Raw genomic sequence first — 12,461 nt, forward strand, 5'->3', positions numbered from 1 at the left:
ACATTATTTGTAATGGTGATTAACCATAAACAAATTGTGAAAAGCTATTCCTGAACGCTTATATGAAGATAGTATGAAAAAGTAATAATTCTGAGCAATTAAGAAATAAATTCTTATTTTATTTGTACTGTTTCATTGTACAGAGACACATATTAGGTGAAATAGCATCCAAATTAATTTTGGAGAAGAAATGCTGGATTTTACTGTCTACAGAACTGTCACTCTGATTTATTAATGTCAGATTATAAAACTCTGAGCGACAAAACCAGGAAAATATTAAGAGAGATCCATCTTAAACAAGGGAACCAGGATTCCAGGTCTATCTGTGCAAAGCACTTTCCAAACCCAACTCCTGAAGAAGGTAAAGTATAGAAACTATGTCAAAATCCCTATGCGTAATTCCTCCCAGATGGTGGTTTTTAATTTCCTTTGTTTTGATATTAGTTCAATTAGTGAACTGAATGTAGAAAAGATACTACTCGGACTACTTATAGGCCAGAATTATTTATTGGCCAGGAGATTGTGGGAGCTGTACTTACAAAAGGGATTTTTCAAGCTCTGCCAATGTCAAGCGTTTTGTAGTTTTGTAGTTTGAACTTTCTGAATGAATAACCCATTGTTGTTTTTCCAGTTCTGCTTTTGACTGTAAGATCATGATCCACGTTCTGGTTCAGGAAAAACTACAGGTTTGGTGCATGCTTAACTTCACACTGGTCTTGATACACATTGCGGTTTCTTTATTTGACACTCTTCCGCTCTTTCAGAAATTGCACCCTTACTATTATATTTTAAGAGTTCACACTAAATAAGAAGCAAGTTAGGCAAATCTCTTCTTTTTTCAGTTTCTACCTACTTCTGGTCAGAGAAGGAATACTAATTCACAATGCTAGCTGCAATGTATTATTTACTTTCTCCACTGTTGTCTCTCAGCAGCTCTCTATGTTCCTAGAAACATTTTTACAGCTCCTCAATGTGTACGAGGAAGCGATCTATCTAAAGTGATCTGTTCTATGGGTTGTTGTAGGTTTTTCCGGGCTATATGGCCATGTTCTGGAGGAATTTTTTCTCCTGACGTTTCGCCTGCATCTATGGCAAGCATCCTCAGAGGTAATGAGGAGGATGCTTGCCATAGATGCAGGCGAAACGCCAGGAGAAAAATTGCCTCCAGAACATGGCCATATAGCCCGGAAAAACCTACAACAACCCATGGATTCCGGCCATGAAAGCCTTCGACGATCTATTCTATATTTTACATCTCTGTCTGTCTGCTTGTTCTAGTCACCATCCTATTCCTCAATTTGATCTGTGACTTTGCCTACTTTATCAGTCAGTATTCCATTCTAGTCTTACGAATTGTGGATTTATAAATATATGGGGATTTTTTTGGACCTCGGGAGTCTCTTGTCTTACATTTGGTAGCAATATAGAGACAGAAGAGGTCTGTCAACCTTTCTCTCTTGTGCATTCCAAGTTATAAATCTTTGGACCAGAAACTGATTTGGCTCTTAGCTCTTTTGTGTGAGGACCTGAAATGATACAAACTCCCGTTATCTCTAGGTATTTCACCATGCTGGTTTGGAACGATGGGAATTATAGTGTAACATATCACAACATCAGATTAGGAAGATTAGTACATATGAGCATGACAAGAGTATAAAATGTAGAGCTCTCACCAAAATTGCATAGGGGCAAGCTTGTATTGCATCACTGGAAGTCTCTGGGGAGCAAATGGCTTGATTGAAAGAATGGAACTTGGTAGGAGTCCTTCTCTATGAAGGAGCTCTTATCTGTTTAGCATCCCACTCTTTTATTGTGTGGCCATAGCTGGTGTTTATTACAAGACACACCAGTATGTATTGTCACTTCAGAAAATGAGTTAATAACTTAATCCATATACTTAGGATCTTTAAAGGAAGGTAATTTTCCATGTTATACAATATGAAACAAGTCAAGAAAGGGAAATGAACTGAGCATTCCTCTTTCCTCTTTTATTATCTAACCATTATGTGAACCCTGCTTCTGAATGTTATGGCAGATTTCCTTCAAGAAGGCAAGCAAACAAAATATGGATCAAGTTCCTCAGGAGCTCAAGATGACACTTGATTTTGCCACGTGCCACATGTCTAGGACTAGAAGAGCAGGGTGGGGTTGTCAAACCCTTGGTAGCCTCCATCCCTCCAGTGCAGAGCTGCAGTTAACATATGTTTTGGCATGACATCTGTGATGACGGTCTGTGCTAGGAGATGAACAGCCTGCAAATACAGACACTGTTCTTCTTGCTGCTCTGCTGCCACACTGGAGCAGTCCCCAACAGATAACTTTAGATGCAAACTCAGTGAAAGCATTACATCTCAAAGCAGTCTAACCTCAAAATTGGCAGCGAGGGAGGGGCAATTTATTTCTTCCAGTTCCTTGAAAAAAATCAGTTGGTTTAAAAGTTAAGTAACAGACTTTCTTGAAACTTAGCTGGCCTCCTCCCTCTGCAGCTAGAAAGCCAGATGTTTCCTACAAGTGCTGATATGGTGAAAGAGGGAGCCACGCTGTCCTGCATTTTCATTGTGTTTGGGGGCAGATGAATGCTACCAGGGGTCCAGAGGAAGCTGAATTCATTTCCACCTCTTTACTATACAGGTAAATTCAAAGTATGATACCAGAGCCCAGGTGAATGCTTTGAGTATTCATTCTTGGCAACTTTTCAAGGCAGTAAGACAGGGGTTAGCAACTACTAACACTGGAAAAGAGGAAGTGTGTGGATAAAAAGAGCAGAGATGGAAAAGGGAATCGTTTGCAACAGTGGTAGTGGAAGATGAAGCCTCAACCTTTGAAACCTTGGTAAGGCCCAGCTCTAAATCCCAACCTAAAACTTTAGTATGAGTGTACCCGCCTTAACTACCCTATGAAGGATAAGAAGCAGCTCAAAAGTGCTACCACAAGTAGTGGTGGTATTGAGCAGAAAGCTCTATCTATGCGGTCCCCCACTCCAACAGCATGACGAGCAACTTCACATAATTTATTATGCTCACAGTGAATGTTACAACCCTTGATTCTCCTGACCTGCAAAGTCTGATTATTATTATTTTATCCCATGCAACACAAATTTTGTATAGACAGAAAGGTCATACAAAATAATGGCATTTTAAAAAGTAATGATCATGCTTTGGACAGACACACACACTGAAATAAATCCCTTTTGAGATTCAAAAAACTGCAATTTTATTATTCTTATTTCTCTTATATATTTTTGGCAGACTATATTCCAAGTGATCATAGTGGCTTTGTACAGAAGCCAGGAGCTGTGTGTTTTGGTTAAAGCAATGTGTGTGTGTGCACAGGTGTATGAGCGGGGAATTGGGACAATGGTAACCCGACCCCATTGCCCATTGTTGATGTTGCTGGTTGTGCAGTCACGTTCCCAAGTGTCCTGTGTCCCCCTCTGACTGGGGCAGCAGGGAACGGGGCTGAAGATCCTTTTTCATTTGCAGCTTAAAGTCATTGGGCTCAGATTTTTGCACTCCCTTCAAAAGTTCTGGACTGTAAAAACTACAGCTCCATTGTAAAAGCCAGATCAACCCATTCCGTGACATGTTGCCCTTCAAGCCAAGATCCAGCTCTGAGCATGGGGAGGAGGGCACTCTTCCACTGTGCATCATCTGTATTTCCTCCCATTTATCCATTGATTTTTGAAGCTGATGAGTAGCATCTCCATCTTCTCTTCAACTGGGACATATCCCTGATATCCATTTCTTCTGTAGCCATCCCAGGCCCATGACACTTGATGCTCATTTCCGAAAAGTGAAGACGTCTCGAGTTTTCAGTCCCCTCCTGCTTTCGTTCCCTGACTTGAGGGAAGGTTCCTCCACCATACCCCCATAAGGGCAGCTATCAGAGTCTGGGTGGTTACCAGTACACTCCACAGCAGGGATGTAGCCACTGTCCCACATGCCTGTGCCACACAGTTTACACAGATCATGCAGGCTGCAGGGGATCCGGGGCAGCAGGCGGAACTGATAGAGCAAGCTTCTGGCCTGAAAGTAAGACAGGGCTAAATATTAAGGCACATAGGGAGAAGACAGGCATCAGAAAAAGCAGGCATTGGAAAGAAATAGGTGAGAATGTCCAAACAATGCTTTGTCTTAGGTAGAGCTTTAAAAAGTTACTTTTTTGACTTTAGTTCTTAGAACTGCTGAGCCTGCATTGCCACAGGCAACACTGACTGGAGGATTCTGCAAGCTGTCATTCATTCATTCATTCGACAATACATTCATTCATTTATTTATTTATGACATTTATACACCACTTTTCTCACCCCGAAGGGGACTCAGAGCAGCTTACAAGTAATATGCATATACAATATATTATGTATTGTTGAAGGCTTTCATGGCTGGAATCACGGGGTTGTTGTAGGTTTTTTTGGGCTATATGGCCATGTTCTAGAGGCATTCTCTCCTGATGTTTCGCCTGCATCTATGGCAAGCATACTCAGAGGTTGTGACCTCACTTGCTTGCCATAGATGTAGGCAAAACATCAGGAGAGAATGCCTCTAGAACATGGCCATATAGCCTGAAAAAAACCTACAACAACCCACAATATATTATATTATTACAAAACACAATATTAATATATATTACTATATTGTACTATACCATTATACTGTAATATTATTAGTAATATTACATGTAATATAAATATATAATTATAATATCGTATTAGTAGTAGTATTATATTGCATTACATTATAATATTATCAATATTATATTATATTATATTATATTATATTATATTATATTATATTATAAGCACAGTGCAGAAGACAGGGTGGAACTGTCTTCCTGGCCCCTCTCTTCACTCTGGTCCCAGAGCAGCAGTTGGTGCTGGGGGAGGGACTCTCAACTGATGACACCGCAGACAAGTTCCCAAAGCATTTCACAAGCCCCCCAAAATTTCTGGTCTCAGATTACGGAACATCTACATATTCTGTAAATATCAATATGAACCTCTTTGATGAAGATAAAACTGCACAGATTTCTTTTCCACTTTTGGAAAAACACTGGGATTCTATTTACCTTCCTGAGTATGAGCTCCCCATTCATGTGCATAGCCAGGTTACCAAAGTGCAGCAACATTTGGTCTGTAGCCAGCTGCTGTTCAATGACATCATCGCCATAGATCACCACAATCGCCACACAAATGAAGAGATGGAAATAGTCTGTCTGTAGCAGCAGAAACAAAAAAAATTGGGGAGGAACAGGATCAGGAAAGCTGGCTAACACCATCTTTAAGGGGCTTACAGCTTACCAAAGAGCTACTGAGCAGGGACATGATAGAAGGAATTATATATAATCCTAAATGATTTTGCAAGGTCAGAGGAAGAAATGATTCACTCTCTCATTCTCTTTCAGCCATACTGAAAAGGTTAGACAAGATAACAATACTTCAATGGGGTGTAGTATGGTATAGTAGTTATATAGTCATTTTATTATATAGTTATAGTATGGTATAGTCAATATATAGTCGTTATATCCAAGTTCAAATGCCCGTGTAGCCCCCCCCTTCCAAATCCTAGACATCTCGTTGACACTTTAGACCAGGCATGGGCAAGCTTCAACCCTCCAGGTGTTTTGGACTTCAACCCCCACAATTCCTAACAGCCAGTAGGCTGTAAAGAATCATGGGAATTGAAGTCCAAAACACCTGGAGGGCTTAAGCTTGCCCATGCCTGCTTTAGATAGTCCTCAAGGGCTGGACTGCATCTAGTATTGCCAGCTAGACAGGGTAAGCATTTGGAAGCCCTTTAGGAGTTGTATAGCGGTGGATCTTTTCAGTCTTATATTGTCCTATGGGAAGACTAATGTCATACCTGGATTAGCTTATAACTACTAAACAAAAAAAACAAGACAACCTGATATGCTTTCCCAGCATAACTCTCACTGAGTTGAGCAAGCATGCACAGGGTTGCCCTGCAAGTCACAACAATCTGGAGAATACATGATAAGCAATTGTCCCTTACAGTGAATGATGGAAAATAGAAGACTGAGTCTCATAGGACCAAAGCCTTTGGGAATCAACAGTGAGCAACATGTATGCTCATCTTGCAGTAATTTCAGACCTTCCTGAGCTATTCATCTGGCCACTCATTGGTATAAAATGCTAACCTGTATAGAATTATCCTATACCTTTGGTTTCCTGCAGTGCTGTCTAAAATTCAAGCAGAAACTGAAGTGGTTTTAACTACAGATAATTAATTTGTGGCAGCCTCCTCTGCTGCCCCCTGGTGTATGGAAAACCAGTCAAAGCCAGATGTGTCCACAACTACACAGAATAAGATTTACGTAAACATTTTACAACACTGGAGTGACTTCAATGAGATTTCACATAGGACGGGATTCCTAGGTAAGATTTCTTTTGTGTGTGTGTGTGTTCAAGTTTTAAATTTTAAATTGTATACAAGTGACAAGCAAAAACAAAAATTACATTAATTAGCAAAACAGGAACGTTGTAACATTCTAACAAATCTTTTCTCTCCTTCCTCTCACCCGTGAACCCACCACTTATGACTTCACTGCTCATTGTGAATCTTATATCTAATAAAACCTACCCTTACAACTATTTTAGTAAATTCCCCTTGTGGCTACTTAAAGTCAACATTTGCCTAGACAAGATTTCTAAAGGCAGCATGAATCTCCATTGGGTAGGGCCCTGGGCCGAGAAAAATGGAAGTCAAGACAGGTGTGAATCCTGGTGCTCAGTTCCATGTCAAACTCCCAGATATATTCCAATGTTTACATCATGACAAATTTGCAAAATGCTTTTTAATCTTATAATGATCAATGCTTATTTCTTTTTTGAAAGTATTTCATTTCTATCACAGTTTTTCAAATTCTCCAACAAACAGATCATGTGCTTAGTAAACATATCAACATAATTTATCAAAATGGTTCATGATTATCTCTGGTTATAGAATTAAGTTCTTTTACTTGTTTAACATGGAGCAATGGGTGGAGCAAAGGGTCAAAACCTTTGTGCTGGCAGGACTGCTGACCAAAAGGCAGGTGGTTCAAATCTGGGGAGTGGGGTGAGCTCCCATCTGTCAGCTCCAGCTTCTCATGCAGGGACATGAGAGAAGCCTCCCACAGGATGGTAAAACATTTGGGCACCCCCGGCCAATGTCCTTATAGACAGTTAACCCTCTCACACCAGAAGCGACTTACAGTTTCTCAAGTCGCTCCTGACACACACAAAAAAACCTTGTTTAACATCCTGTGTTCTTCTCAATTCCAAGTTTTACAAGCAAAGGAGACACTCTAGACCACCTGGCTACTGGCCAGGAATTCATGTCAGGAGGAAAAGACTTGTCATGCTGCAACATCCCATTAATATGAACAAAGCTCCCTTTAGGCATTCCCTCATGTGCTTCCCAGCTACAAATCACCACCAGAGAAGCGACTTCTCTTTATTTCACAGAGAGAAATGTAAGCAAGCAACACATGGCTAAGAGTTTGATGGTAGGAGCCTCCTCTCCAGAGCCAGAATGGATCAAAGATACGTCACCCCCTCTTTTTCCCCATTGCTCCATCTTGGGGAGGGAGGGATAACCTCACACAAGGAAGCCAAATAGAATCAGCCTGCCTGTGTCAGTGGTGACCACCAGCAGCAGGAGCAGGCAGCTCAGGAGTTCAGTAATGAAGCCTCGGGGCAACATTTGCATCTGTTTCTGTAATGTCAGAGGCAAAGAGCAGTGGGAGAGAAGGCCAGCAGATTGCCAAACTGGGGAGGGACACATACACACAGACACACATGTTCATCTCATTAAGGCCAGAGCTGGGGGCAGGGGGAGAGAAGAAAAAGCAGAGAACTGGTGGCTGTAATTGGCAACATTTCCATTCAGCAACCCCAAGAGAGGAATTCAGGAGTACACCCCTGATACACACACATACATGCGTGGGCGTCTGTGGATGGGGTACATTTCTCTTCTCAAAGCCTTACCTGGTAGTGAGCCCAGCAGGCCTCCCATATACGCAGCGCCTCAGCATCTGGGAACTCTCTCTTAAAGCAGAGAAGGATCCAGCGGTGACAGAAGAGCATTTGAAGGCCGTCTTCCCCGAGGGAGACCAGGTGGTGGTAGAAGCGCACGTGCATCAGCCGCAGCAGTTCCCGGAGGTACATCTGCAAAGAAGAATCAGAGCCCAGCCCTGCCATAGCCGTTTTCATTGGGGAGTAAAGGAGGAAGGGAAATGCAAGGAGGAGGACAAGCTCAAATCCTCACCAGTTGCTTCTCCATATCCTCATCCCGGGGGGAGCTGATAAAGATCGTGTTCTGCATCAAGCCCACAAAACACCAGAAGGTATCTGACTCATCCAGGACCTCAGCAAGTATGGGGGCCACGAGGTCAGACATGCCCTGGGAATAGCCAATGGTGGGGTTGTAGACTGCATAGTTCAGCAAGATTCGCCTAAGGAGTGGGGAGCAGAAAAGAGACCTCAAGGTGAGGGTGTGGAAGGAAAGACAATCACAATACAAAGGAAAACCCTATTCAATGCAACTGCAGTAAATTCATTCTATCTCTACTACATACAATTACTTGGCTTGAAAAGAGACCCATGAATTGATTTATTTGGAGTGTGTCATTACTTCAGCCGAGACTAACTAAATAGGGCCATATACCCCAAAGCAGAAATTTTTCTGTAGAGCTGCTAACTGACCAGCTTTTTTCCTTTACAAAGTTAAATCAGGCACATGAGAGGACTTTGAGAATGCGGGAGACATGTGTTGTTCTTTATTCGTTCGGTTGCCTCTGACTCTTCGTGACCTCAGGGACCAGCCCACGCCAGAACTCCCTGTCAGCTGTGGCCATCCCCAGCTCCTTCAAGGTCAAACCAGTCACTTCAAGGATACCATCCACCCATCTTGCCCTTGGTTGGCCCCTCTTCCTTTTTCCTTCCATTTTCCCCAGCATCATTGTCTTCTCCAAGCTTTCCTGTCGTCTCATTATATGGCTAAATACTTCATCTTTGCCTCTAATATCCTTCCCTCCAGTGAGCAGTCAGGCTTTATTTCCTGGAGTATGGACTGGTTGGATCTTCTTGCAGTCCAAGGCACTCTCAGAATTTTCCTCCAGCACCACAGCTCAAAAGTGTCTATCTTCCTTTGTTCAGTCTTCCTTATAGTTCAGCTCTCACATCCATAGGTTGCTACGGGGAATACCATTGCTTTAACTACGCAGATCTTCATTGTCAATGTGATGTCTCTACTCTTTACTAGTGAGGCTCCCTAATATTTGGAAGCAGATTTCTGCAAAAGCAGCAAAAGGGTGTGAAAAGTTCCTGCTATGAAATATCTATGTCAGTCCTACACTAACCATTGTCCTTCAACTTCGGTCTCTCCATCTACAGCATGGAAGGCCATGATAGCAACTTGCTTAATAGTGATTTCATAAGGACAAACCATAAATAAATAATACATGGAAAAGCATTTGACAATGCTCTCCAAAAGAATTATGCCTGTCTGCCTTTCTTCCTGTTGAAGGCCTATGCACTTTTTTCAGGGTTCCGCTGTAAGCATGGAGCCTTGATGGCTGCCGAAAAACTCAAGCACGGATGGATCGAATGGAGTAAATTACTCACCTCATTGTTTCCACATTGGGGTTGTTCTCCCCTCGGAAGAATTGGTTACTGCGGTCGGTCCTCACCACATCTTTGTCGACGGTGAACTGCACGTTTCGCCAGAACACCTTCTGCTCTTCCGGGGTCATGGAGAGTCTGAGTAACACATAACAATGTGAATATGTTTCCCCACCAGCTGGGGAAAGCTTGGGGGGGGGGGGTGCTCTCACAAATGCTGCCAGGGAGTCATCAGAGAATTGTGGTCTGAATGTATAGGTGAAAATGAAGGAGAATATGCTTTCCCTCTATCTCAATCTTGACTCCAGTGTGTTTTTCAGGGATTCTTGTGTTCATGAGGACGGCTGATCCAAGATCTTATCATTGAGCCATGCCATATAATAGTTTGAATCCAAACTTTGGTGAAGCAAACCCTTGATCATCCCAACAAGCATATGGAGTCAGGCAAATTGAGTCAGAGTTTTGCTACACAAATTAGCCCAGGTCATACTAGTGCAGTGGTTCTCAATCTGTGGGTTCCCAGGTGTTTTGGCCTACTACTCCCAGAAATCCCAGCCAGTTTACCAGCTGTTAGGATTTCTGGGAGTTGAAGGCCAAAACATCTGGGGACCCTCAGGTTGAGAACCACTGTACTAGTGCATTCTGCTAGTATTAACTATGCTGAAGTAGCTGGTGCAAGCAACAAGACAAAGGCCATGAGTGCAGCTGCTATGAAGGAATAAGGCACCAAAGAAACTCTCAGCTTCTCAAAGCTGGCAAATGTGTCCACCTTCCCTCACCCTTATTGCATGACCCAGGAAAAAAAAAACCAGTGAATGTAGTGCACCAACAGGAGGCATTCTGGTTAGGTCTGAATTGTGTATAAATCAGTTTTCCCCAGCTGGTATCCTCCAGATGTGTTTGACTACAACTCTCACAATGCTCTAAGCCAGCAAACCATCCTGTTACAAGAGTTATGGGAGTTGTAATCCAACATATATGGAGGGCACCACATTGAAGAAGACTGGTATACATCACTTTTCAGACACTCGAGGGAACTATTCTAAGTAATGATCCACGTGGTCTATTTTAATACTACATCATATTTGCTAGTTTTCATAGCACTTCCAGTCTCTACCCTGAAATAATAAAAACACTTTTCTATAACAAAGAAACACACATTTTGGTCTGCCTATTCAGTACTGTGACCATATAATGAAATAACATTATTCCCTGGAAAAGTTGTAAATGTTTGGCATAGTGGAAGGTGAAAATAAAAGAAGATCAGGTTACATATAGATTGATTCAATGAAGAAAGTTAAGACTCTGACTTTTACTGAGGTTCTTGGAAGTCTCTGATTCATACGCTGGCAATAAATTTAAGGTGACCTATAGCAATTGACAACATAACATTCTGAACTAAACTACTGCATAAAGACATGTCAAACTCACTCTCCCATTCCCAAATAGCCAAATAATATTTGATCAATTTTCAAGTAGTTGTTTTCCCAATTTGAAAGGTCTACATATACATTAATGCAGACCTTTAATAGGCTATTGTTCATTGATACATCAGAAACAGCCTTGCGGAGAAGCTACCAACCTCACACCTTCATTAGAAAAAGCAGCTACAAATAGGAATTAAGAAAGATGCCCCTATACAAGCTTCCCTCTTCTTCATTGCATCTCAACCCCTTCAGGAAAAGAGGGTGGGCTATAAATAAAGTATTGTTACTATTATTATCTGAATAATAATGGAATCACAAATGTTTGATCATGGCTGCTGCCCTTATAACAGTAAAACAGAGAAAGTAAAAGTATGGCCCTCCAGATGTGGCGAGACTCCCATAGTTATAATCTCTAGAAGGCACATCTAACAGTGAGAAATGATGGGCCTGCAGTCCAATAATGCTTGGAAGGATGTAATTGCATACTCCTGCTATCAAGGGCATGCTGTTCTGCCCACTCCAAAGAAATAATGATCTTTCCCCCACAACCTTGGTTACTTTTTCATCTGCTAGGTACATTCTTGGATAGGAAATGCTTTTTGGAGGAGGAAAGGATAAATAGAGTGGTGACCAAGTCTTGATTTCAATTTAGTATTTATTTCTTAAAATGGGGATTTTAAAAGACCCCTTGACAATATTATATGGGCAGATCTAAAAAGACCGGAGCAGGAGTTATCAGGCAGCACTCCCCCATCACCTTTTTTGCTGGATGGCAAAGTATTCCTCTCTCTTCTGTACTCGGAGTGCCTCCCTCTCCTCTGAAGTGGATTGATAACTGTAGTAGTGCAACAAAAAGGGCCAGACCTCACCACGGATGGAAACATCGATCCCACCAAAGAAAATAGCCTGGGGTGGGAGTGAAGGGGAGTAAGAGAGAAAGAATTAGAAGTTGCCACCAAGAAAAAGAAGTGCCAGCATTTCTGGAACTGAACTTCTTTTTATCCCCATTCCCCTGACAAATGATGCCTTGATTGAGGAACCCAAGGCCCGTACATGTTTTGGAGGGAATGCCATGCCCCTCCTTTTCCCAGGAGAAACATAAATCAAACTCATTTCAATGTCAATAACTCCCCTGGAGGGCCTATACAATTAACACATCATTCTCACGTCACAGCTTAATCCCTGATCTTGGAAACTTCACACTTAAACCCAGTGCTTCACATGCATCCCTCGTCCCTTAATTATTTAAACCAGACAGCTTCAACTGCTTTTTCTTGGCTTGCCATACTATGCAAGCATTTCTGGAAACATCCATTTCCCAAAGGGCAACATAAAACAATGCAAAAGCAAAAACAATACAATCAAGGGAGATACCATATTATTTTCAGTTTCACTAGCAGGCTAAAGTTTTTTTA

At 41.9% G+C, this 12,461-nt stretch overlaps 1 protein-coding gene across 5 annotated transcripts in view; it reads right to left on the reverse strand.

The window, feature by feature from the left end:
- Positions 1-3,196: 3,196 nt before the first annotated feature.
- TBC1D16 (TBC1 domain family member 16) overlaps positions 3,197-12,461 on the reverse strand; it is a 65,761-nt gene continuing 56,496 nt past the window's right edge. For all 5 annotated transcript variants that reach the window (XM_060764329.2, XM_060764325.2, XM_067463847.1 and 2 more), the window contains exons 7-12: positions 11,804-11,952; positions 9,623-9,757; positions 8,265-8,451; positions 7,985-8,164; positions 5,065-5,211; positions 3,197-4,025 (exon numbers count right to left, since the gene is read on the reverse strand). In XM_060764329.2, the coding sequence (XP_060620312.2) occupies positions 3,780-4,025; positions 5,065-5,211; positions 7,985-8,164; positions 8,265-8,451; positions 9,623-9,757; positions 11,804-11,952 (1,044 nt within the window). In that variant the 3' untranslated portion in view covers positions 3,197-3,779. The remainder of the gene's footprint in view (positions 4,026-5,064; positions 5,212-7,984; positions 8,165-8,264; positions 8,452-9,622; positions 9,758-11,803; positions 11,953-12,461) is intronic.

The sequence above is a fragment of the Anolis sagrei genome, chromosome 2 (assembly GCF_037176765.1).
Source record: "Anolis sagrei isolate rAnoSag1 chromosome 2, rAnoSag1.mat, whole genome shotgun sequence".
In the NCBI taxonomy this organism is placed as follows: domain Eukaryota; kingdom Metazoa; phylum Chordata; class Lepidosauria; order Squamata; family Dactyloidae; genus Anolis; species Anolis sagrei.